The sequence below is a fragment of the Macrotis lagotis genome, chromosome 3, assembly GCF_037893015.1.
Source record: "Macrotis lagotis isolate mMagLag1 chromosome 3, bilby.v1.9.chrom.fasta, whole genome shotgun sequence".
Classification (NCBI taxonomy): domain Eukaryota; kingdom Metazoa; phylum Chordata; class Mammalia; order Peramelemorphia; family Peramelidae; genus Macrotis; species Macrotis lagotis.
Window position 1 is genome coordinate 285,906,575 of NC_133660.1, and position 23,617 is coordinate 285,930,191.

Genomic DNA, 23,617 nt, shown 5'->3' on the forward strand with positions numbered 1-23,617 from the left:
TTTGGCCTTGTCCTCATTTCAGGGAGGGGCGTCGCAGGGGTTGGCCTGGCCTCCCACCAGGCTAGTGACCCCAGGAGACCAAGGGATTGCCCTAAGGATGCTGCTGGTCCTGCCCCTTTGCACTCTGCAATCAACTGCGGCCACCCCCACCCCCACCCCTGCAGCAGCCAGGGCCCTCAGCCCAAAAATGCCAGGCTCTTTCTGGAGGGAATGTCTATGAGGAGTCTTGGTGTCCTGGACTGCTGGCAGGGCCTCCTACTTGAGCTTTTGGAAGGTCAGCAGAGCCTGCCAGGGGCTTAGGAATCTCCTGTCCAGGCCTGGGGATTCTCACTGGGATCACACTGTCTTCCATGTCCCAGCCCCACCGGGCACCACCTTGGACAACGAGGCAGTTGCAAAGGGAGGTCAAGATGGTGCTCTGCCTTTGCACCTGACCTTCAGAAGTGTGCCAGGAAGAGCCTGACCAGCCAGCCTCTACCCCAGCCAGGCCCCTCTCAACATTTCTTCCCTGGGGCCACCCTGGCCTTGGAACCAAAACTTTCATGTCCTGCCCATTCCCCAGGAAGGTTCAGTCCATCAGTAATCAGGGAGCTGTTGGGGAGGCACCCATTTCTCAGATTCCTGCTTTACACCAGGAAATAGCTTGGGATCTAAGGAACTTGGAAGACCCCCAGTGGCCAGTCAGCTCTCTGCCCCCTAGATCTGGGGTCCAGTCATCTACTTTGTAAAGAACTCATGGAGCTTCCTGGTCTGCTCGAGTGATGAGATTGGGGGGGGGGGGGGCGGGGAGTCTTATAGGAAACACTCTCTGGGCTCTGGAGCTCAGCAGTCCATGGTTAACATCCTGTTCCCATGGACTGGAGAAGGAGCCCCCTGAGGCCCAGGGCTGCCTATCTGTGCTCTGGGAGGCTTCAGGCCTTACTAAAGAGAACCTGAGGCAGCTGGGATTGGGGGGGGGGGGGAGGATGAGGAGGAGATGGTGAGACCTAGTGGGTCAAGGCCAGGGGCCAGGGGTTTGCATCCCCACTCTCGCTGATGTGACCTTACTAGTCAAGTCAATAAAACAGACTTTTTCTCTAGAGCTTCCAGTGTGCCCAGCACATTTCCTCCTTTGACCCTAATCACCAATTTGCTAGGCCAGTCACCCCCACCCTTCCTGTTGTCTCCTTACCAATCAATTAAAATTAACCTTGTTCCAAGCCCTGTGCTAGCTCCTTGCCCCTCCCCATCCCATCCATTGTGCCCTCTGGAATTTCTGTCCCATAATTCCTCATCCCTTCACATTTTTTATTTTTTCAACAATTTTATAAGGTGTTTTGAGTCTCACATCCTTCCCTTCTGGGATGGAAAGCATATGTTAATATGGTCATTATGTTAACTATCGTAAACATTCGTCCAAAACTCAAAGCATCTAGTGATATGTTACCTATATTAAACAGAAGACGTGTTTGCGAATTGAAGATGGACATCTCGGGGCTGCATTTGGATTCCCAGCTCCTTCTCTGGACAAGGGCATTTCCCATCACAAGTTCTTTAATTTTGTGTTTTTCCAACTACATAATAGTTTTAACCAATCTCTTTTTGGTTTGATTTGGGGGGGGCAGGGCAACAGGGTTAAGTGATTGCTTAAGGTCACACAGCTAAGTGTCTGTGGCTGGATTTGAACTCAGGTCCTCCTGACTCCAGGGCCTGTGCTCTATCCACTATCTAGCTGCCCCTTCATCACAAGTCTTTGATTAATGTGCTGCTGAGATGAACAAGTCCATCAGCCTCAGTTCTTGTCTTTCCAGACTTTTCTTTGGTCCCTCTGGCCCAGCGCCCCTTGACCATCTTTGCATTGCTGATCATACCTCCTCTTCATCTTCCCTCTGATGAGAATGGATGGTGGAGCTGGGGGAGAGATTGGAATAACTACCCCTTAGTGGCTTTTGGTACCTCTCCCCTTTGCCCTCTTCCAGTTCTCAGCTGAAGCCTCCTGTACCCAGACTGCATTCTTGGGGCTGCCATCCATTCTCCCTCTGCCCTTGACCTTGGGGCCTCAGTGTTCAAGTCGATATTCCCACAAATGCCCACTTCCCTGATCGGGAACTCTAAAATTCCTTTATCTGATAGTGATTTATCATGGTACGGATAGGGAAGCCCCAAGTTCAAATTTAGCCTCAGATGCTTCCTAGATGGGTGATCACCTTTGCTGCCCCGATTTCCTTGGCCATAAAATTGGGGATAGTCATTGGACCTAACTCCCCAGGCTATTCATAAAGTTCCAAGCATCCAGTGGGCCCATGATGTGTGCTTTCTCTGCCAGACTTCATTCACCCCCAGCATTGTCCCCCTCCACCCCCCCACTCCTCTCAGGGTTTCATCAGGCAGTTTTATGAAGCTCACACTTGTCCTATCCTGGATTTGACCTCTTGTCCACACTAAGTAGGACCCCAAGAGCTCTCCTTGGAATCTCCCAACCCCTGGAAATCATCCCCCATTCTCTTCTTTCAGATGATTTAATGTCCTTTCTCCCCAAGGCTAACCCCCTTTTTAAAAATTTTATTTAAAGTAATGGGGTTGGGTGACAAGAGAGGATCATCTCTTAGGCGCTCTCTCATAAAACTTCTAAACTAAGGACTCTAAATTTTTGAGTGACAGAACCCACAGAGGAACCCAGTGAGGCAGTTCTACTCAAGGTAACCTGGAAAAGAGCAGAAAGGCTCTGCTCCCTGGGGTTGGAGGGGCGGCCTGTTAGAGGGGTGCCCCCCCAGAGCGAAAGAACTTCAGCCTCCCAGAGGCAGCCCCAGGGTGCTGGGAGCTGCGGCTCCCAGCAGAGGGAGAATCTCCTGATTTATGCCTTGGGGAGCACCAGGCACAACTTGGGGGAACATCAGGGGACCTCTGCCAGAGAGAGCATGTGAAGCCCAGCCCTCAGGGCACACAGCAGGAGAGCAGCATGGCCAAGGCAGTCCAGATCCAGGAAACATAAGCAGGCCGTAAGCAGGAGCCCCCAGGGCATGAGCCCATTGAACCTAGGGAGGGGAGTGAAGAGAGAGACTGCAGAGCTCTATCCTCTGTCCTTGGAACAGGACTCTGGGGCTCTGACCACATTCAGATCCTGATCGCAGTCTAGGCCCCCCCAATAGAACAGCAGGCCCCCCCACCTCAGCCCCGTGGCAGAGTGGGGCACATATGGTCATTCACAGACCAGGAGGGAGGACAGAGCCTCTCACACTGAGATACTTGTGGGAGTGTCCCAAAAGCTCAGGAAGCACCCCCAAAACAGCCTTAGGCTGGGAAAATGAGCAAGCAGAGAAAAAAGAACACCATTGAGAAATATTTTGCCTGTGAGCCTAAGGAGGATCAAAATACTCAGTCTGAAGATGAGGAAGCACAAGCTCCTGCATCTAAAGACTCCAAGAAATACAGAAATTGGGCTCAGGCTATGACAGAGCTCAAAAAAGACTTTGAAAATCAAATGAGGGAGTTAGAAGAAAAACTGGGAAAAGAAATGAGAGAGATACAGGAAAAACATGAAAATTAAGTCAGCAGCTTAGTCAAGGAGATCCAAAACAACGCTGAAGAAAATAGCATGCTAAAAACCAGCTTAGGTCAAATGGATAAAACAGTTCAAAAAGTTACTGAGGAGAAGAATGCTTTAAAAAGCAGAATTGGCCAGATGGAAAAAGAGATAAGAAAGCTCTCTGAGGAAAACAAATGCTTCAGACAAAGAACAGAACTCAGGGAGATTGCTGATTTTACGAAAAATCAGGACTCAATACTTCAAAACCAAAAGAATGAAAAATTAGAAGAAAATGTGAAACATTTCATTGAAAAAACAACTGATATGGAAAACAGATTTAGGAAAGATAATTTAAAAATTATTGGAATACCTGAAAGTCATGATCAGGAAAAGAGCCTTGACATCACTTTCAAAGAATTATTACAGGAAAATTGCCCTGATATCCTAGAAGCAGAGGGCAAAATAGAAATGGAGAGAATCCACCGATCCCCACCAAGAAAGAGATCCCAAAAAAACAACCTCCAGGAATATTATAGCCAAGTTCCAGAACTCTCAAGTCAAAGAGAAACTATTACAAGCAGCCAGAAGGACACAGTTCAAATATCGTGGAGCTGCAGTCAGGATCACACAGGACTTAGCAGCAGCTACACTGGAAGCTCATAGGGCTTGGAATATAATATACCAGAAGGCAAAAGAGCTTAGAATGCAACCAAGAATCAACTACCCAGCAAGGCTGAATGTCCTCTTCCAGGGAAAAAGATGGACTTTCAATGAACCAGGGGAATTTCAAATGTTCCTTTTGGAATGGCCAGAGCTGAACAGAAGGTTTGATCTTCAGATACAGGACTCAGGTGAAGCATGGAGATTGGAGGAGAAGGGGGGAAATATGAGGGACTTAATGAGGATGAATTGTATGTATTCCTGCATAGAAAAATGACACTGATAATACTCATATGAACCTTCTCAGTTAATAGAGCAGGTAGAAGGAGATTTTATAGATGAAGCACAGGAGAAAGCTGAATTTGAAGATAAAATATGGTGTAAAAATGGAGTCACTAGAAAAAGGGGAAATGTAATGGGAGAAAGAAAAGGGAGAGGGGGAATAAGCCAAGATATTTCATATATTATTTTTCTTTATCACAATGAGCTATTGCAATGATATGGAAGGGGGGAAGGCAAGGGGGAATGAGGGAACCTTTGATCTCATCAGAGGTGACTAGGAGAGGAAACAGCATATATACTCAATGGGGTATAGACATCTGGAGTAAGAAGGAGGGGGGAGCAGGGGGAAGGGGGGGATGTGAGTGATGGAGGAGAGGATGGACCATGGGGGGAGAGTGGTCAGATATAGCACATTTTCTTTTTTTACTTCATGCAAGGGGCTGGGATTGGATGGCTTGTCTGGGACCATAGTGCCAGGTGGATGCTGGGCCTAAGGGGTGGTCGGGGGGCTCGGGGGCCTCTTGGCCCCAGGGCCAGGGATCTGTCTGCTGCGCCACTCAGCTAACACACAGCAGAGTCATAGTGAAAGGAGAGAGAAAATAGAGTACATGGTAGTGGAGAAATATGAGAGGAGGGAGTTGCAATCAGCAATGGCAATGGTGGAAAAATATGGACGTAACTTTTGTGATGGACTTATCATAAAGAATGTGATACACTCACGACAGAGTTGTTGGTGTTGGAACACAGACTGAAGCACATTTTTTATTACTATTATTTTGGGGGGTGCAGGGCAATTGGGGCTGGGGGGCCTGCCTGGGGCTGCATAACAGGGTGATCGTTGGGTGTCTGAGGCTGGATCTGAACCCAGGTGCTCCTGGCTCAAGGGCCAGTGCTCTGTCTGCCACCCAGCCACTCCTACTATTATTACTATTTTATTTTATTTTAGGTCTTTTTTTTCTTTTTTGTTTTTTGCAGGACAGTGGGGTTGGGGTGGCTTGCATGTCACACGGCTGGGTGATTGCTGGGGGTCTGGGGCCGTATATGGGCTCGGATGCTCCTGGCTCCAGGGCTGGTGCTCCGTCCACTGTGCCACCTGGCCATACCTACAATTATTACTATTAATTTTTTAATTTTAATTTTTCTCTCCCCTTTATTGCTCAAGCAAGTCTATATTTTTGGGGGAGGGGGTATTTTGTTTACTCTTAAACAAGAATATTTTATTAATGTATAAAAAACATTATTTGTACAAAATGAGAATAAACATTAAACATTAAAGTAATGGGGTTAAGTGACTCACCCAGGGTCATATAGCAAGGCTATTAAGCGTCTGAGGCTGGAGTTCTGAGGCTGGATTTGAACTCGGGTCTTTCTGACTCCAGGGCCGATGCTCCATCCACTGCTCCACCTGGCTGCCCCCTCACCCTTTCTTCTATACCTGTCCCCTCCTTTCAGCAGCTTGATCCCCCTCCTCTGCAAATCCATCCTGGCGCCCCCGACAGGCAGAGGCCGCCTCCGTGTCTTCCCCCTTTCCCTTCATGTTTCCAGTGTCGTCACTGCTTTCCCCCCACTTTCTCGAGCTCCTTCCGGACCCTTCTCTCGCCTCCTCTGAAGGGGACCCCTTGGCCTCTAGGTTTCTGGCTCCTCGGGCCCCCCCCCCCCCCCCCCGCTCCGGCCAGTCCCGGCTCCACGTGGATACAATGTCGCACCCCCGCGTCCTGCTGGCCTTCCGGTCAGTCCAGTTCAATAAGCACTTATTTAACCCCTACGGCGTACCCGGGGTCCCAGAGGGAAGCCAGGCGCTGCCCGCCGGGAGCTTTCATTCGGGGTGGGGGGGCGGGTTCAGTGAGTCTCGGCGGGGGGGGGGGCAGACCCCCGACCTCCCCCCACAGCATCACCGCAGCGCTCCGCCGACGTCTGGGGGGGGCTTCCTTCCCACCCCCACCCCTCCTCTCCGGGGGGGCCTTGGTGCAAATGTGTCACTGGCTCCTCCCGGCACGTCACCGCTGTTTCACAGACGGGGCGACTCGAGGCGGACGGGGCAGAGGAGCCGGACTCGAACCCGGGCCCGTCAGCCGCCTCTGCCCCTCCAAGGCCGGCCCAGCGCCCCTCTTGTCGGGGTGAAGCGGCGGGGAGCACGCAGGCGGCGCCGACTAGGTGCGGGCGGACTGGACAGCTCCCTGGCGGGGCGGGGCGGGGCGGGGCCCCGGATGCGCGGGGCGGGGCGGGGCCCCGGATGCGCGGGGCGGGGCGGGGCCCCGGATGCGCGGGGCGGGGTGGGCCGGGGCGGGGCGGGGCCCCGGATGCGCGGGGCGGGGCGGGGCGGGGCGGGCCGGCGGCGCGGGCGCAGGCGCACCGGGGCTTCCTGCCGCCGCCGCCCGGGCTCTGTGCGCAGGCGCGGCGTGCCCCCGCTCCATTGTTGCATCCGCCTCGGCGTCGCGGCTCGCAGCCAGTCCGGCGGCGCGAGGAGGCCGGCTGCGGGGCGGGGCGGGGCGCGGACGCTGAGGGGGGGCGCGCGGCCGGCTCCGGGGCGCAGGCGCAGTGCGGCGCGGAGCGGCCGAGGGGCTCCGTCGTTCGTCAGGGCCGGTGTCCGGCCTCCCCGCGCTCGTCATGGCGGACGACGGCAAATCGTACATCGGTGAGTGCCGGGGCCCGGGCCGCGGCGGGGCGCCGGGGGCCGCGGGAAGGGCCCGGGGCCGGGGAGGAGGGCGAGGGGAGGCCCCCCGGCCCGCCGGAGCTCTCGGGGGCGGGCGGCGGGGGCGCGCCTCGAGCCGCGAATGGCGGCCCTGAGGCGGCGGGGGCGCGCACGCCGGGCGGGGGCGCGCGCGCCGAGCTGGGGCCCGGCCCGGGCGGGGGTCCTGGAAGCTCTGCCCCGGAGGAGCTGGGGGGCGGGGCGGGGCCCGCTGCCTCGGTTTCCCTGGTTGGAAGGGGGGCGCGCGCCCCCAGAAGCAGCGGCCACGCCCCGGGGAGGGCGCCCCCGTGCTGCCACCCGCGTGGGGCGCCCCTTTCTACAGGGGCCGAGCCCCCCCGACACGAGGCCGGGCCTCCTTCCCTCCTGGGGCCCCGGCCCGGTGGGGGGCAGCACGCGGCGGGGCGGGGTCCGGCGGGGTCGTGCCAGCCTGCGGCCGGGTCACCGCGGGCAGGAGCCCCCCGGCCCCCTCATGCCCACGGGACTAAAGATGTGAGATGACCTGAGCAGGCAAACGGGCCGGGCCGGGCACACAGCCCTGGCCCTGCAGTCCGGCCTCAGCCCCTGCCCAGCCGCGTGACCTTGGCCAAGTCACTTCACCCCGATTGCCCCCCCCCAGGGCCATTCCCTGTCCTGGTTCGCAGGTGGCTCTGGAGGCGCCTGTGAGGCTGGGGGCTTAGCACAGCCTCCTCGTTCCAGTCCAGTGAACATGCTTGTGGCATCACCTCCCCATGGGGAGGCCTTCAGGAATGCAGGACGAACATCATTGTTAGGTGACAGGGCCTGGGGAGGCTGTAATGAGACAGGCAGCACCTGAGCTGAGCCTCAGAGGAAAGGGTAAGAAAAGAGTCTGAGTCTGGATTAGGAGAAAGAGAATTTGTACATTTTTGCGCCTTGTTTTTTCACTTCCTCCCTCCCTTCTCCACTCCTCTTCAGCCAAGTCCCCCCAAGGAGCTCTCTCTGGCACTCTGGTAGCTCCGACCCCCCACTTCTGCATCGGGGTACACTTTGTCGGCTCTTCTGAAGGAGAGGAGTGGGCCGTGTTGGCGGTACTTGTCCTTACAGTGGCTCCTTCCTGGAGTCATTGCGGGTCACAGCAGCCTTCATATTCATTATTTCTTACTTCTTCTCCTTGGTTTGTTCTGGTCTTTGTTCCAGTTCTGAGGGGCTGCTATGAATATTTGAAATCCAGGGCCTTTTCTGTCTCTGACCTCTTTAGAGTGCAAAAGACAGCTACTTTTTTATTTTAATAAACATAATTCCAGATGCTTTCATGCTAATTCTCAACTTTGCCAACAAGAGTTTTTGTGTGCCTGGCTTCCCAAAGCCAGAGGAGCAGATTCTGAGGGGAAGATGAAGATTTTGTGTTGAGAATTGTGGCGTTGCGGCTTGTAAATGTGGGACTGGTGGAAGTAGTTGGGCTCGAGATACGGTTTGGAAACCATCTCCATAAAGGAGACATTGAAGCACTGGTAATCAGATGGCCCCTTTGGGGAAACGTCCCATGGAGGAGGTAGATGAGGAAGAGGATTTTAATAAAACACAAAGCAGTCTGGCACCTCGGGGAAGCCTTAAGGCCTGTGGGTGGCTGCTTTGCTTCCAAGGTAGAGAAGACAGGGAGGAAACCCAGTGTCCTTCCCAAAAGCCTGCTCTGAGGTTCACCGGTGTGAGGAGAAGATGGAAATAGAGGGAATTTAGGTGTCAATACCCCTGAGCAGCCCCTCACCCAGAGAGCTCGCTCAGGGGCCGGGTCAGGACTCAGCTGGATGGAACGGAGCATTTCCCAGCTGGCCTTGAGGCTGTCTTCAGATGCTGCTGGTTGAGCCCCAGTCTCCTGCCCAGGAACTTTTGTGCTTCTGTGTTTCACAGAAGTCTAAACTCTTCTCTGCCGAGGCTTGTCCTCCTGTAGTCTTCAGCCTGGCAGGTCCCCATGATGCTTCTCAAGACTGTTCCTTTCTAAAACGTCTCTACCTTGGCTTGTACAGGAACTGGGTTAGTCATGGCATCGATCAGTCTCTATCTAAAAACAGTTGCAGAAATTGTTCTCATTCTGCTCCCTTCTCTCTGCTTCATTTCATAGATTTCTTCCCCATTTTCCTGTGAAGTTGTCCCATTTCGTTCTTAGACCATGATTTGTTGAGCTTCCCCACAGAAGGTGGGCACTCCCTTAGTTTCTAGATTTGGGTTATCCCCCAAAGAGCCGCTATAATATTGTTCATGTCTTTGGGCTAGGTCACAAAGATTTCCCGGGATGGAAGTTTAGGCTCAGTGGACAGAGCGCCTGAACAGAGTGCACAGTGTCCGAAGACATTCAGACCTTAAGTCAGTTAGAGCCTCAGACACTCCTTAGCAGCGTGAGATTCTGGCTGGTCAAAACTGTCTGTTTCCCCAACTGTAAAATGAAGATTGGAATTGTATCTACCTCAAAGGGTTGCTGTGAGGTCAAATGAAGTAACTTTGAAAAGCCCTTTGTGTGTTCCCTTTCCCTCCTCCTTTTACTAAGTTTTGTCTTTAAATGTTATTTTATTTTTTCAATTACATGAAAAGATTGGCTTCAACATTTTTTTTTATTTATTTTTTTTTAGTTTTTGCAAGGCAATGGAGTTAAGTGGCTTGCCCAAGGCCACAGGGCTAGGTAATTATTAAGTGTCTGAGACTGGATTTAAACTCAGGTCCTCCTGACTCCAGGGCCAGTGCTCTATCCACTATGCCACCTAGCCACCTCCATTCATCTTTTGGAAAGCTTTTGAGTTCCATCATTTTCTATCACCCTTCCACCCCCCCCCTTAACAGTGAGTAATCCTAATAAAGGTTGTGAATGTATAATGTTTAACATATTTCCATGTTAAATTATGTTGTGAAAGAAGAATCAGTACTAAAAGGGGGAAAAAACATGCAACATATTTTAAAAAGTGAACACAGTGAGCTTTGACCTGCATTTAGACTCCACAAAATTTTTTCTCTGGATATGGATATATTTTCCTTAACAGGTCTCAGGATTGTCCTTGATCACTGAACTGTTGCAAGGAGCTAAGTCTGTCATAGTTGATCATCTCACAATGTTGCTGTTAATGTCTACAATGTTCTCCTGGTTCTGCTCACTTCACTCAGCATCAGTTCAGGCTTTTCTGAAGTCCACCTGCTCATGACTTTTTTTTAAACAAATTATTATTCCACCTACATTTCAACATTCATGAGTTCCACATCTAACATATTTTCATATCAGTCATGTTGTGAAAGAAGAATCAGAACAGAAGGGAACAAAAAAACATGAGCAAAAAAAACAACATAAAAATTTTTTTTAAAATGGAAAATAATAAGCTTTGGTCTGTATTTAAACTCTACAATTCCTTCTCTGATGTGGATTTTTTTTTTTGCAAGGCAATGGGGTTAAGTGGCTTGCCCAAAGCCACAGGGCTAGGTAATTATTAAGTGTCTGAGGTCAGATTTGAACCCTGACTCCAGGGCCAGTGCTTTATCCGCTGTGCCACCTAGATGCCCCTGGATGATTTTTTTCTATTACAAATCTTTAGAATTGTCTTTGATTATTGTGCTGCTGGGATGAACAAGTCCATTTTGGTTAATCCTCACCCAATCTTGCTATTGATGAGTACAGTGTTCTTCTGGTTCTGCTCACTTCAGTCAGCATCAATTTATGTAAGTCTTTCCAAGCTTTTCTGAAGTCCACCTGCTCATGATTTCTTATAGAACAATAGCGTTTCATCGTATTCACATACCATAACTTGTTCAGCCATTCCCAATTGATGAACATCCCCTCAATTTCCAATTCTTTACCAAAAAGAGCTATTATGAATATTTTTGTACATGTGAGTTTTTACCCTTTTTGGTGATCTCCTTGGGATACTAGCAGTAGTGTTGTGTTGTTGGATCAAAGGGTATGCACCTTTTTACTGCCCTTTGGGTGTAGCTCCAAATGATTCTCTGGAAAGGTTGCATCATTTCAGAACTCCTAATAATGCATTAATATGTCCTAGTTTTCCCTCATCCCCTCCAGCATTGATCATTTTCCTTTTTTGTCACTTTAGCCAATCTGGTTGTGAGGTAGAACCCAAGATTGGTTTTAATTTGCAATTCTCTAATGAATTATTGGAGCAATCAAATTTGAACCCTTTTTTTCATGACTTTAGATAGTTTTAATTTCTGTATCTAAAAACACCTTTGACCATTTATCAATTGGGGAATGATTTGTCATTTTTGCTAATCCGATTAGTGTAAGGAGGAACCTCCCAAGTTCTTTTAATTTGCACTGTATTCATGCAAAATGCCAGGCTAGATGACTCAAGACCTGGGTATGTCTCCTCACAATCTTATGTTCAGATGACACCACTCTGATGGCAGGAAGTGAAGAGGAATTAAGATACCTCTTGATGAGATGAAAGAGGAGAGGGTAAAAGCTGAATTAAAGCTTCACATTTAAAAAAAAACTAAGATCTTGGTGACCAGTCCCATCACTTTTTGACACACAAAGGGAGAAGAAATGGAAGCAGTGTCTGATTTTCTCTGCCTGGTCTCAAAGATCACTGGAGACAGTGACTGCACTCGTGAAAGTAGAAGACACCTGCTCCTTGGCAGGAAAGCCACAGCAAATCTGGACAGCAGAATGAAAAGCAAAGGTGTCACCTTATTCACAGCGATGATTTTTTTTTTCTGGTATCAATGTGTGGATATGAGAGGTGGACTAGAAGGAAAGTTGAGCCCAAACAGGATGGACACTTTCCAACTTTGGAGACCAAATCTGCCAACCTTTAAATTAATTTAGGTTTTTCACTAGAAGCTCAAATACTGAAATTAAAGCTTAAATACTGTGGCCATAAAATGAGAAGATGGGATGTATTGGGCAGGAAGATCACACAGTGTCATGGAAGCACTGAACATGAGCTTGGACAACAGACTTCTGGAGATACTGGAGGACATGAATGAAGGACTCAGCAACGATAAATAGTGAAAGAACAGGCATTTTTCAAAAGAAGAGATTCAGGCTCTCCATTAGACTAAGAGCTCTGGGTGCTAGTGATGAGGAAACAAAATTTTAAAAAAAGGTTTTTTTCCCCTTCAAGGGCTTTTAGTCTAATGGAGATTGGATAAAGCTTCTCTGCCTTTGACTGCAAAATACGTAATCACATCCATGTGAAGAAGTCACCTTTTGCATTTGCTATTACCAGAAAATTATCCTGGCAAAACTCTGTTGCCTCTACCCTGCTTCATTTTGTCTCCAAGACCAAACATGCCTGTTTTTTCAGTGATCCTTTGATTTCCAACTTTAGCATTTCTAATCCCCAATGTGACATTTAGAAGGAGTGTTATTTCTTTATTGTAAGTCTCCATAGAACCTCTTTAGCAGCAGTCCTTGAAACATAGATTTGTATTACTGTGATGTTGAAAGGTTTGCTTTGGGTTGGAACAGATGTCATTCAGGATTTTGAGATTATACCCCAGGACTGCTTTTCTCACCTTTTTTTTTTTTAAGTTTTCATCCTTTTTTATATCTTGTTTATTATTTTCATATAATGTATAGCAATCTGTTCAAAATCTTGATTTAAGGTCCAGTGATTTTTTTAGAAAGATTTTTTTTTATTTTAAGTTTTACAATTTATCTCCCATTCTTTCTTCCCTTCCCCCCCATAGAAGGTATCTTTTAGTATTTACATTGTTTTCATGTTATACACTGATCTCAGTTAAATGTGATGAGAGAGAAATCATATCCTTAAGAAAAATAAAGTATGAGATAGTAAAATTACATAAGATGATAACGGGTTTTTGTTTTTCTAATTTGAAGGTAATAGTCTTTGGTCTTGGTTCAATGTCCATAATTCTTTCTATGGATACAGATGGTGTTTTCCATTGCAGATAGCTCAGAATTGTCCCTGGTTGTTGCACTGGTGGAATGATTTTCTTACCTTTTTATTGATGTGAGGGCTGCTCCATTTCTTGTAATCCATTCTCGCCCATAGTAGAATATGTAGTGATCATCTGACCTAAATTCACCCATTTCCCAACCACTTAAGTTCACTGACATCCAAGATATCAATGTTTAAGCTTTGCATCTCCTATTTGACCACATCCAACTTAACCTTGGTTCATAGATCTTACGATCCTGGTTCCTATGCAACATTGATCTTTTCCTTTCATCACCAGACATAACCACAACTGAGCTTCATTTTCACTTTGACCCAACCGCTTCATCAGTATTGGAGCTACTTGTAGTTGGCCTCCTCTCTTCCCCAGTAACATATTGGGGTTTTCTTGGCAAACATACTAGAATGGTTTACCATTTCCTTCGAGTGGATCATCCTTTGTCAGAACTCTCCACCATGATCTGTCCATAACTAGAACGGCATAGATCATACTTTCCTCGAGCGACGTCCGCCCCTCCACCATGACACAGTGGTGATGGGGACAGTAGAGGAATATGATTCTTAATGTTACAAATTTGTAGACTCGTGGAAAATACCATCTATATCCAGAGAAAGAACTATAGAGTCTGAATGCTGATGAAGGAATACTGTTTCCACTTCTTTAAAATGTGTTTTTTTCTTTCTTGTGGTTTCTCCCTTTTGTTTGATTCTCTTTTTACAAAATGGCTAATAGAGAAATATGTTCAAATTTCATACATGAGATTTTTTGCTATCTGGAGGAGGGAAAGGAGGAAAGGAGAAAAATTTGGAAATCAAAAATCTTACAGAAATGAATGTAATTTACTATTAAGTGAAAGAAATCTTGCAAATTTGAATATGGTCCTTATGACACTTGCAGTGATTTTCCCAATTCATGTTTTGCTCCTTATTTTAGCTGCATTAGATTTGCGTGTAAAATCTTACATTTTGTATGATTGAAACTATCCATTTCATCTTTTCTGTGATCCGCTCTTTACCTGTTCGGTCATAATTTTTTCACCTCTCCATAGATTGGAAAGGTCATTTCTCCCGTTTTCATAATTTGTTTGTGATTTCACATTTTTATTCTTAAATCCTCCATCCATAAGAGTCCTCCCCAAGGTTCCCTCCCAATGAAACACCTGCCTCATGTCCTCTGGTCTCACAGTGGGTTTCTGTCATTAGTTCTCCCAGCTTCAGATACTGGGTTTGCACCTGGTAAATCTCTCCTCCTTCTTCCAGACCATGATGACCGTGTTGGAGGGAACTTCCCCCAAAGACGGAAGAAAGGCCGGGGCCCCTTCCGTTGGAAATATGGTGAGACAAATTCACGGTCCCGAAACCGAGGTGGTTCCGGCCCTCGAGCCCCACGTCTGGATGAGGAAGATGGTGACGTGGCCATGAGTGATGCCCAGGATGGTCCCCGAGTCCGGTAGTAAGTACCCTCTTCCAACCCTGAGAAGGACCCTAGGAGGAAGCCACCCTCACCTCTTCCCCCACCTGACTGAGCCCCCAGTTGTTCCCATCTGAAATTGGTTGGAGCTCTCCTACCGTCCCAAGGTCAGCCTCTCAGTAGACATTTTATTAAGCACCAAATGTTTGACAAGCACTTTGTGCAATGAGTCTTGCCCTCCTAATTTGCAGGGAGACATTCTGGGAAATGCTCCCTGTAGTCAGTGATTGATTGCTTCCCCCACCCCCGTAGCACACCGTACAACTCACGCCCTAACCGGAGGGGAGGAGATAATTGGCATGATCGAGAGAGAATCCATGTCACGGTGCGCCGTGAGAGATCTGGCCAAGATAGAGGAGCCGCCGCTGGTTCCAGCCTGGATGCGGTTTCCAAAAACTGGTTCAGGATCACAGTGAGTGCCCCTTGTGAGGGTCAATGAGGAGGGGAGGCTCAGCATGACACCACCCCCCCCCCGTGTCACCTGTACTTGGCGGGGGGGGGGAGGTCTCTACAAGTCTGGGGGAACTCTCCTGACGGATTGCCCTGGTCTTTGGGCAAAGACTCTGACCAATCCTGCTCCTCTTTCTCTCCCCCAATGCCCCAGATCCCTTATGGCAGGAAGTACGATAAGACTTGGTTGTTGAACTCGATCCAGAGCAAGTGCAGCGTGCCCTTCAATCCTGTGGAGGTATGGGCCTGTGCACTGATTGAGCTCCCCCTCAGGTGGTTGCCATCCTGCTCAAAGGAGGGGTCCAACCTCTCATCTCAGAAGGGGGAGGGTTCAATTAGCCAGGACAGCTGTCCAGAGGGGCTATGGGATTGGGGGGGGCAGTTGCAGCATTCTACCCCTGACCTTCTGCAGAGGATTGGGTAGGGTCTGTCATGTTATGGAGGGGCTGTAAGAGGAGGAATTCTCCTCACCGGTTTCTCTGCCGTTCCCTCCCTCAGTTTCATTACGAGAACACCCGGGCCCAATTCTTCGTGGAGGATGCCAGTACGGCGTCTGCCCTCAAGGCTGTGAATCACAAGATTTTGGACCGAGATAATCGAAGGGTAGGAAGGGTATTGGGGTGACATGGGGGCCCGAGAAGGTCTCTGAGTGTTGAGGGGGGGAGATAGCGTGTGCGTCACCTCTTTTCCCCGCAGATTTCGGTCATAATCAACCCGTCTGCCCCACCCCTGTCGGTGCAGAATGAGCTGAAGCCTGAGCAGGTGGAGCAGCTCAAGGTGAGGCCCAGAGCACTGCTCCCCAGCAGCCTCCTCTTCGGGCTCCCCTACCCCTAGTTCCTTCCCCAAGACTAAGGCTCCAGACATGCCTCTGACCACTCTGTCCTTTACTTTCTGCAGTTTGTCATGAGCAAGCGCTACGATGGCTCCCAGCAGGCCCTGGACCTGAAGGGCCTCCGTACAGACCCAGGTACTGCCCATGCCCATGCCCATGGGGGGCCAGAACCTGTGTCCCCACCTCAGCCCCCACCCCTGAAGGCCCATTCTTTTCTGCAGACTTGGTGGCCCAGAACATCGATGTTGTCCTGAATCGCAAAAGCTGTATGTCGGCCTCTCTCCGGATCATCGAAGAAAACATCCCTGAGGTGAGGTCAGGCAAGGGTGCCCCCCACCCCAACCAGCTGCCGGGCCGGCCTCTTTTATTCTCTCTCTTCCTTCCCTTCCTCCAGTTGCTGTCATTGAATCTGAGCAACAACCGACTCTACAGGCTGGACGATTTGTCTGAAATCATCCAGAAGGCGCCGAATCTCAAGATCTTGAACCTTTCTGGGAATGAAGTGAGAGCCGGGGCTGCTCCACCAAGGGGGGTGAGAGGTGGGCCGGTCGCACCTCTGCGCAGAATCCCTGGGTCTTGGTCTCTTCCACAGCTGAAGTCAGAGCGAGAGCTGGACAAGGTGAAGGGGCTCAAGCTGGACGAGCTGTGGCTCATCGGGAACCCTCTGTGTGATGTGTTCCGGGACCAGTCCTCCTACGTAAGGTCAGTGCCAGCCCCTGACTCCCCTCCTGGGGACCAGCACCCCCTGGGGGGATAAAACTAGTTTGCCCTGAGGAGGCCCAGCCTGCGAGCCTGGAGCCCGGACCCGGATTCAGCTGCCCTCCGAGTGCGGAGCCCACAGCCCACTCACTCCCTGTGGTATTCGTCTGTGTCTGTCTGGTCGGCTTGGAGGTTTCCTGCTTCCCCCCCCCCATTTGTTGCTTCTCCCTTTAGCACACGGCCTCTTCTAGCATCTTCCCTCCGCACCTTGTTCCAGGGAGGGAGCAGGACCCCTCCCTGTAGTGCCCTGGGGACCCTTGGCCCCCCAGTCCCCACACCGTACCCGGTGCCGAGAGCTCGGCCCCGTGGCCGAGCCAGGTCTCATTCCTGCCGACGCCTCCCCGTCTGACGGGCGCGCTCGTCCTAGGGACCTGCGCGGAGGCTCGGCGAGGCCCTCTTCCCTCACGCAGTCCGTCACTTTGCTTAATTCCAAGAGCTGGGCCTGCAGCCAGCGGGCTGCCGGGACCCCAGGACAGGAGCCAGGGGTGGAAGCTATGGGGGCACAGGCCATGAGGCGATGGCCCCCTCCCTGGGGGCGCAGACCCTCCCTTACTCACACACTTCCCACCACCTTGCTCGGCCCCGGAAGATGGCTGGTTAGCCAGAGACGGGTAAGATTCCTCAAGGGAGGAACAACCTAAGACAGGCACAGTCGAACAGGGGCCAGCAGGAGAGAATTCGGGGGCCAACAGAGGTGGGGCAAGACCCCCACCCCCCCAGCTTGGCAGGGCCTGACTCTGGAGCCCTCCCCCAAAGGGCGTCTCCTGCCCCCGTGGCTGCTCCACTCCCGAGCCCAGCTCAGACTTGGACCCAGGCGGAGGGTAGAGACTCGGCCCATGAGAAGCGCCTCGGAAGCCTTTGTCTTCCTTTCCCCCACGGAGTGCAGAGAGCAGATCCTGGAAAGGCCCGTGTTAGGCAGCCAGTCCTCCCCTCCCCCGCTTCCTCTCCCCTCTTTTCTCCCCCCCCTCGGCTGTGTTCCCCTCTCCCACCCCGCTGCTTCTCGCTGTGTTCCTCGACATCCTGTCCCATCCCCTGGTATATCTTGGCCCAGGCTGGGCTTGACAGCAGTGATGGACATCATCTGAGGCAGCTGGGTCCCTGGGCTCCCACCCCCTTTCCCCCTCCCCTGGGCTGCACAGGTGAGTATGAGGCAGGTAAGAGAAGGGAGCCCCGCGACTGGGAGTCTCGATTGCTTCCCACGCACTTGAGAAATGGGGATCCATCAGGAAGGAGGCTGGGCTTCAGGGCCAGGTAGTCGAGGCCTATGTTAGGGAGAGGAGCCGAGGGGTCCCGGGGCCCCCAGAGGGCTCGGGGCCAGGGTGGGCCGTGCCTGGGGTCTCGGTGTGTTTGCTCCTAGAGCGGCCCTGGCGACACGGCGGCTCTGAGGTGTCACTCACTCCTGTCCCGTTCTTGACAGCGCCATCCGGGAATGCTTCCCCAAGTTGCTTCGCCTGGTGAGTTTGTCTCTTGTGTGTGCCGTTTTCCATCGAGCGGTGGGTGGGTGATCCAAGGCCTCTTTCTCGCCCCGTGAATCACCTGGGCGGCTCTGTTGTCCCCCTCGATTGCCCAGCTGGGGTCTCTGGAGCTGGACGTGCGTCCGTCCCTCACTCTCTGTGGCCTCTTTCTTTACTGCTCCCCAGGACGGTCACGAGTTGCCCCCTCCGATTGCCTTTGATGTGGAAGCCCCTACCACGCTCCCGCCCTGCAAGGTATGGACTGGGGCAGGAGCGGGAGACAGGAGTGGGGGGGGGAGCAGAGATCGGCCCGGGGCCTGACACCCACCCTCTCCGTCTGGGTTCGATGCAGGGGAGCTACTTTGGATCAGAAAACCTGAAGGCCATGGTCCTGTACTTCCTGCAGCAGTAAGTGGAGCGGGGCAGGAGGGGGCTGGGCAGAGCTGGGGTCCCATGCCCCTGACCCGCGGTCACTGTCTGCAGGTATTACTCCGTGTATGACTCCGGGGACAGGCAGGGGCTGCTGGACGCCTACCACGACCAGGCCTGCTGCTCCCTCAGCATCCCCTTCACCATCCAGAACCCGGCTCGGTGAGCACCTGGGCCTGGTGGGATGGGGCGGGCACGGGCGGGCACGGGCGGGCACGTGACCCGTCCTGCTCTCCTGTCTCAGTGGCAACATGAGCGAGTACTTCAAAGACAGCCGGAACGTGAAGAAGCTGAAGGACCCCAGTGAGTCTGGGGAGGGGGTGCGGGGGGGGGGCGGTCCGCAGCGGGCGGGACCCTCACCCTCCTCTCGCACCCGCAGCCCTGCGCTTCCGCCTGCTGAAGCACACCCGCCTCAACGTCGTGGCCTTCCTCAACGAACTCCCCAAGACCCAGCACGACATCAACTCCTTCGTGGTGGACATCTGCGCCCAGACGGTGAGCGCCGGCCGGCCCCTGCCCCTGCCGAAGATGGGGTGCGGAGCGGCGGGAAGGGGGGCCCCGGGGGCCGCGCAGGCCCAGGCTCCACCGTCCTCCTCTGTCTTTCAGGAGACGCTGCTGTGCTTTTCCGTGCACGGGGTCTTCAAGGAAGGTGAGCTGGGGGCGGGGCCTGGGCGGCACCCCACGCTCCCCACCTCCCCCGGGTCCGGGGACCCCGCTCTGACCCGTCTCTCACCGTCTTCCCTGCAGTGGACGGGAAGTCCCGCGACGCGGTCCGCGCCTTCTCCCGGGTGTTCATCGCCGTCCCTTCCAACAACGCGGCCAGGTGGCGCGGGGCGGGGGTCTGGGGGCGGGGGGCGGGGGCGCGGGCCCCGGGGCGGCTCTGACGTCCGGGCCCCGCAGGCTCTGCATCGTCAACGACAAGCTGTTCATCCGCAACGCCACCACGGACGAGATCCGCCGCGCCTTCGCCATGCCCGCGCCCACGCCCTCGTCCAGCCCCGTGCCCACGCTGGCCCCCGAGCAGCAGGAGATGCTGCAGACCTTCTCCACGCAGTCCGGCATGAATCTCGAGTGGTCGCAAAAGTAAGCGCGTGTCCGCTGTGCCCACGGGCCGGGGCGCCCCGGGGGGCGGGGGCCGCGCTCACGGACCGCCCCTCCCCCACAGGTGCCTTCAGGACAACGACTGGGACTTCCCCCGCGCGGCGCAGGTCTTCACGCAGCTCAAGGTGAGGCGGGGGGCGCGGGGCGCGGGGCGCGGGCGGCTGTGGGGGCCCGGGCCGGCCTCACCCCCTCCGCTCCCCCCGCAGGCCGGCGGCAAGATCCCCGAGGTGGCCTTCCTCAAGTGACCCCGAAGCCGCCGCCCCCGGCCCGGGCCGCCTCCGACTGTGAACCCCGCCCCCGCCGGGACCCTGGGACGCCGCCGGGCCCGGCCCCCGGCCCCCCGGCCCCCGGCCCCCCGCAGCCTGGTGCGCAGGACTGACAGTGGGGGCGCCGCCCGCGCCTCGCGGCTCGTTCTGTTGTCCCGGGGAGCCGGCTCCCCCGTCTGCCCCCCGTGGGGCCGGGCCGGGCCCCCACGCGCGTTGCCGTGTTGTAGGCCGGTTGTGTTCTCGACTGTTCTCTTCACCCCCACGTCAGCTTCTAGATCCCCCTTTTTATTTCAAGGTTGGTTTGTCAATAAACGTTGAGAGCCGGAAGCGGAGTCGTCGGGGGGCGGGGCGTCACTTGGGAGGCAGGCCCTGGGGGCGGGGCCCGGGGAGGGCTCCGCCCCCGCGCGCCGTCTGCGCCGCGCGCACGCGCCCTGGTGGCACCGTCTGCCCGGAAACGGGAGAGTGAGGGGAAGCTCTGCGCGGGGCCGGGCGCGCCGCGGCTGAGCGGAAGTCCGGCCTCCTGCCGGCCCGGGGAGGCTCGGAGGCCGGAAGTCCCGCCCCGGGAGCGGCGCGCCATGGCCGGCCTGCTGAGGCGCTGGGGGCGCCGGGGGGCGCCGGGGGCGGCCTGGGCCCGGGCCGCGCTGCACGAGGCGGCCCCGGCCGGGGACGTGCTCCTCTTCGAGCACGAGCGCGGCCGCTTCTTCGCCCTCCTGGGCCTCTTCTGCGCCGGCCAGGGCGTCTTCTGGACCTCGCTGGCCGCGGCCGCCCTGGCGGGGCCCGGGGGCGGCGGGGCCCGGGGCCCCGGGCAGCGCCCCGGCTCGCGCTCGGCGCTGTGGCGCTACGGACTGGCCGCGGGCTGCGCCTCAGTAGGTAAGGACGGGCCCCTCCTGCGCAGAGCCCCGGGGGGTTGCGGGGGCGCCCCGGGCCCGGCCGTGACCCCCCTCTCCCGCAGGCCTGCTGGTGCTGGCGGCCGGGCTGCTCTTCTCCCGCCGCTCCGTCAGGTCCGTGCTGCTCCGCCGCGGGGGGCAGCGGGTGACCCTCACCACGCACGCGCCCTTCGGGCTGGGCGCCAGCTTCACCGTGCCCCTGCGCCACGTGTCCTGCGCGGCGCCCCGCGGCCAGGTGCCGGCCGTGCTGCCCCTCAAGGTCAAGGGCCGGCGCTTCTACTTCCTCCTGGACAAGGGCGGCCGCTTCCCCGACGCCCGGCTCTTCGACCTCACGGTGGGCACCTACCGGGGCCTGTGAGGGCGGGGCCGGGGCAAATAAAGACACGCACAGACTCCTGGTGTTTTCATTCATTGCGAAAGTCACCGTCAAGGTGAGAGACAGCGGCGGCGGGAAGGGGCGTGGGGGAGGGCCCTCGCATTCCCCCCCTGGGGACGGTGCCCTCCCGTCACAGGCACTTGGGCATCTGGTCTTGGGCCGGGAGGCTTCGAAGACCACCTCCCCCTCAGGAATGGGGCGATCGCGCCCCAAAGAGGGCGTCCGTCTCCGAACTCCACTCGGGATCCCCTCGCTCCAGGGGCCGGAAGGGGGGGGCTTCCCGCTTCCACTGCAGCAGCTGCAATGCCAGGAGCAGGCACCACAGCACTAGGCTCACCCAGGAGGAAGCCTGTAAGAGAGGACGGGAGGAGGGTGGCAGCCTGGAGCCCCCCTCCGGCCCTTGTCCCGGCCTCCCCCTCCTCTCCCTGCCCCTTCCTTACTTCTGCGCTGTATAGGGTGCTATAGAAGTGTAAGCCGGGTCCGGGGGGCACCCAGGGAAGCTTCTGGGCTTCTGAGCAGCTGGAGGGGGGGCAGCAAGAAAAGATCAGTGAGTTTGCGGGCTCCCTGAAAGCCGGGCACAGTTTGCGGATGTGTCCAGGCCTAGGGTCACTCCGAGGCACCCCCCCTTCTCTAAGCACCCTCGTTCCTCGTGGGGCCACATAGGCAGACCTCAGCCCCGGGGCCTCCCTGCTCTCCCGTGTCCAGTACCTGGCCACGATTTGGAGGCGCATGATGGAGGCGCAGAGGGAATTGGTGCCGAATCGCAGGATGCAGGATGAGACGAGCACCAGAAAGATGGCAGCTGCCGACAAGCCGAGGGAGATGCGGAGGCCGAGGGGACTTCTGCGGAGAGGAGAGGCCCAGGACCTTGAGGCTCCCCTTCCCCGGGCTGGAGCCCCCCCCACACACAGACCCACGCATCTGCCCCAGTCACCTGTGGGAGTCTTCCAGGCAGCTGCTGTAGCTCCAGTAGAACAGCAGCAGGAGGCAGTAGAGGGCCAGGAGGCCCGAGACCCAGGCCACGAAGTAGCAGAGGGAGGGCGGGGAGGAGCTCGACAAGGACAGAGCCGAGCTGTTCCAGCCGGCGGTGCCGTAGACGGGACACTGGCCTTTAAAGGAGCCCTGGAAGAAAGCCGGTCAGCAGAGTGGGCAAGGGGCCGGGCCCAGACACTCACAACACGGCAAGTGGGAAGGGAAGGAGCCAGGGGGATCGGGCCAGAGGGCGATGGGCGAGCACCTGCCCTGTAAACTGAGCAAGAAGGTGGGGAGCCCAGGCTCTGGGGGGCTGGTGGGATCTGCACCCTGCTCCCAGCAGAGCCTGAGGCCAGGCTCCCTCAGCTGCAAGGACAGAAGACTTCCAGCCTCCAGGCCCCTCCAGGCTTTGGTCAGAGGGAGGTTTTGCCGGTCTCAGTTGGGCCATAAGAAGTGACTGCAGGGAGATTTCCCTTGAGAATTTCTTGCCATACGTTTGGTCTCTTTTTATATCGTGTAACTGTTAAATTGGGTGCAAGGTCTTTCTCTGAATACTTTGGTTTTGTGAACATAAGCAAATCGCGGGACTAACGAGTCCTGGCTCTCTTTAAATGCCGCTTTTCCTCGTTTATATACAAAGGACCTGTAGCCTGCGAGTAATTTGATCTTGACAATTTTGCTGGAATTTATGTGGGGGGGGGAGGTGGCACAGAGGATAAAGCACCGGCCCTGGACTCAGGAGGACCTGGGTTCAAATCTGGTCTCAGACGTTTCATAATGACCTAGCTGTGTGGCCTCGGGCAAGCCACTGAACCCCTTGGAACCCCCCCAAAAAAAGATTTGCAGGGCTGAGGAACGGCCCAGGGAAGCCCACTTGGTCTTTGCCCCATGTCCTGGGCCGGCACCAATCTCGGGGACCCGGTCTCGCTGCGTGCGCGGGTGAGGCCGAGACGGGCGCTGGACAAGGCGGGGTGCAGTCCGAGGGCCCCGCCAGCTTTCCTTCCTCTCGTTTCCAGGGGCTGCTGCCGGGCTGCCCCCGCCCACTGTCGGACACCCGCGGGCCCGCCCGCACGTCCCCCCCGAAGCCCCCTCGGCTGCGCCCCGTCCCGAGTGGGGTGCAGGGACTGGGCTGCGCCCTCGGGCACCGGCCCCAGCCTTCCCGCCCCCCCCACGGGGCACGCGTGGACGCTCCTGGGGACGCACGGAGGGCGGGGGGCCTGCCCGGGGCTCCCCCCAACCGGCCGCCTGCACCGCCCCAGGGACTCCCTTAGCGGAAGAGCGAGTCTAGAGGCCCCGGAAGAGGCGCGCCCCGGCCGGGGCCCCCCACCAGGCCGACGGGGGAGACTGAGGCCCGGGGGAGGGGCGCGCCCCCCACCTGCGTCCGGAACACGGCGACGGCCACCACGGCCCCGGCCAGGAAGGCGGCGGCGAAGACCACGAGCTCGGCGCGGTGCAGCCAGGGCAGCGCCATCGCCGCGCCGCCCCGCCCCGCGCCGGGGGCCCAACCGCCCCCCGCGTCGGCACGCCGCGCCGCGCGTCACACGTCACACGTCACGCGTCGCGTCACAGCCGGCTCCTTCATTCCGCCCCGCCCCCACAGCGGCGCGCGTC

The 23,617-nt window shown here is 55.5% G+C and overlaps 3 protein-coding genes across 4 annotated transcripts; 2 read left to right on the forward strand and 1 right to left on the reverse strand.

Annotated features, from left to right (window-relative positions):
* Nucleotides 1–6,953: 6,953 nt before the first annotated feature.
* NXF1 (nuclear RNA export factor 1) lies at nt 6,954–19,841 on the forward strand. Of its 2 annotated transcripts, none has more exons than XM_074231267.1 (21): nt 6,954–7,082; nt 14,270–14,462; nt 14,733–14,892; nt 15,085–15,168; nt 15,429–15,533; nt 15,627–15,707; nt 15,828–15,897; nt 15,984–16,072; nt 16,157–16,264; nt 16,355–16,464; nt 17,939–17,975; nt 18,162–18,230; nt 18,328–18,383; nt 18,459–18,566; nt 18,649–18,707; nt 18,784–18,899; nt 19,011–19,053; nt 19,152–19,227; nt 19,305–19,487; nt 19,570–19,630; nt 19,712–19,841. In XM_074231267.1, exons 1-21 carry the CDS (start codon nt 7,055–7,057, stop codon nt 19,748–19,750), a joined length of 1,875 nt encoding a protein of 624 aa, XP_074087368.1. In that variant the 5' UTR covers nt 6,954–7,054; the 3' UTR covers nt 19,751–19,841. The 2 variants fall into 2 exon arrangements, with proteins under 2 accessions (XP_074087368.1, XP_074087367.1); XM_074231266.1 differs by lacking the exon at nt 6,954–7,082 and adding an exon at nt 7,733–7,970.
* Nucleotides 19,842–19,893: 52 nt separating this feature from the next.
* Nucleotides 19,894–21,051, forward strand: TMEM223 (transmembrane protein 223). Its single transcript, XM_074231271.1, has 2 exons — nt 19,894–20,641; nt 20,724–21,051. The coding sequence occupies exons 1-2, from the start codon at nt 20,347–20,349 to the stop codon at nt 21,014–21,016; spliced, it is 588 nt and encodes a 195-aa protein (XP_074087372.1). The 5' UTR covers nt 19,894–20,346; the 3' UTR covers nt 21,017–21,051.
* Nucleotides 21,052–23,533, reverse strand: TMEM179B (transmembrane protein 179B). Its single transcript, XM_074231270.1, has 5 exons — nt 23,382–23,533; nt 21,969–22,156; nt 21,743–21,877; nt 21,475–21,553; nt 21,052–21,383 (listed from the first exon to the last, which is right to left on the reverse strand). Exons 1-5 carry the CDS (start codon nt 23,475–23,477, stop codon nt 21,222–21,224), a joined length of 660 nt encoding a protein of 219 aa, XP_074087371.1. The 5' UTR covers nt 23,478–23,533; the 3' UTR covers nt 21,052–21,221.
* Nucleotides 23,534–23,617: the final 84 nt, after the last annotated feature.

Excerpts from the sequence above, each read along its gene's own strand:
- NXF1 (XM_074231266.1), top strand. The coding sequence starts at position 7,931 with ATGAGACAGGCAGCACCTGAGCTGAGCCTCAGAGGAAAGG. Across the intron at positions 16,073-16,156 it reads TCGAAGAAAACATCCCTGAG|TTGCTGTCATTGAATCTGAG; the intron begins GTGAGGTCAGGC and ends CCCTTCCTCCAG. Across the intron at positions 17,976-18,161 it reads TCCCCAAGTTGCTTCGCCTG|GACGGTCACGAGTTGCCCCC; the intron begins GTGAGTTTGTCT and ends ACTGCTCCCCAG.
- TMEM223 (XM_074231271.1), top strand. The coding sequence starts at position 20,347 with ATGGCCGGCCTGCTGAGGCGCTGGGGGCGCCGGGGGGCGCCGGGGGCG. Across the intron at positions 20,642-20,723 it reads CGCGGGCTGCGCCTCAGTAG|GCCTGCTGGTGCTGGCGGCC; the intron begins GTAAGGACGGGC and ends CCTCTCCCGCAG.
- TMEM179B (XM_074231270.1), bottom strand. The coding sequence starts at position 23,477 with ATGGCGCTGCCCTGGCTGCACCGCGCCGAGCTCGTGGTCTTCGCCGCC. Across the intron at positions 21,878-21,968 it reads TGCCTGGAAGACTCCCACAG|AAGTCCCCTCGGCCTCCGCA; the intron begins GTGACTGGGGCA and ends TCCTCTCCGCAG. Across the intron at positions 21,384-21,474 it reads GCACCCTATACAGCGCAGAA|GCTTCCTCCTGGGTGAGCCT; the intron begins GTAAGGAAGGGG and ends CCTCTCTTACAG.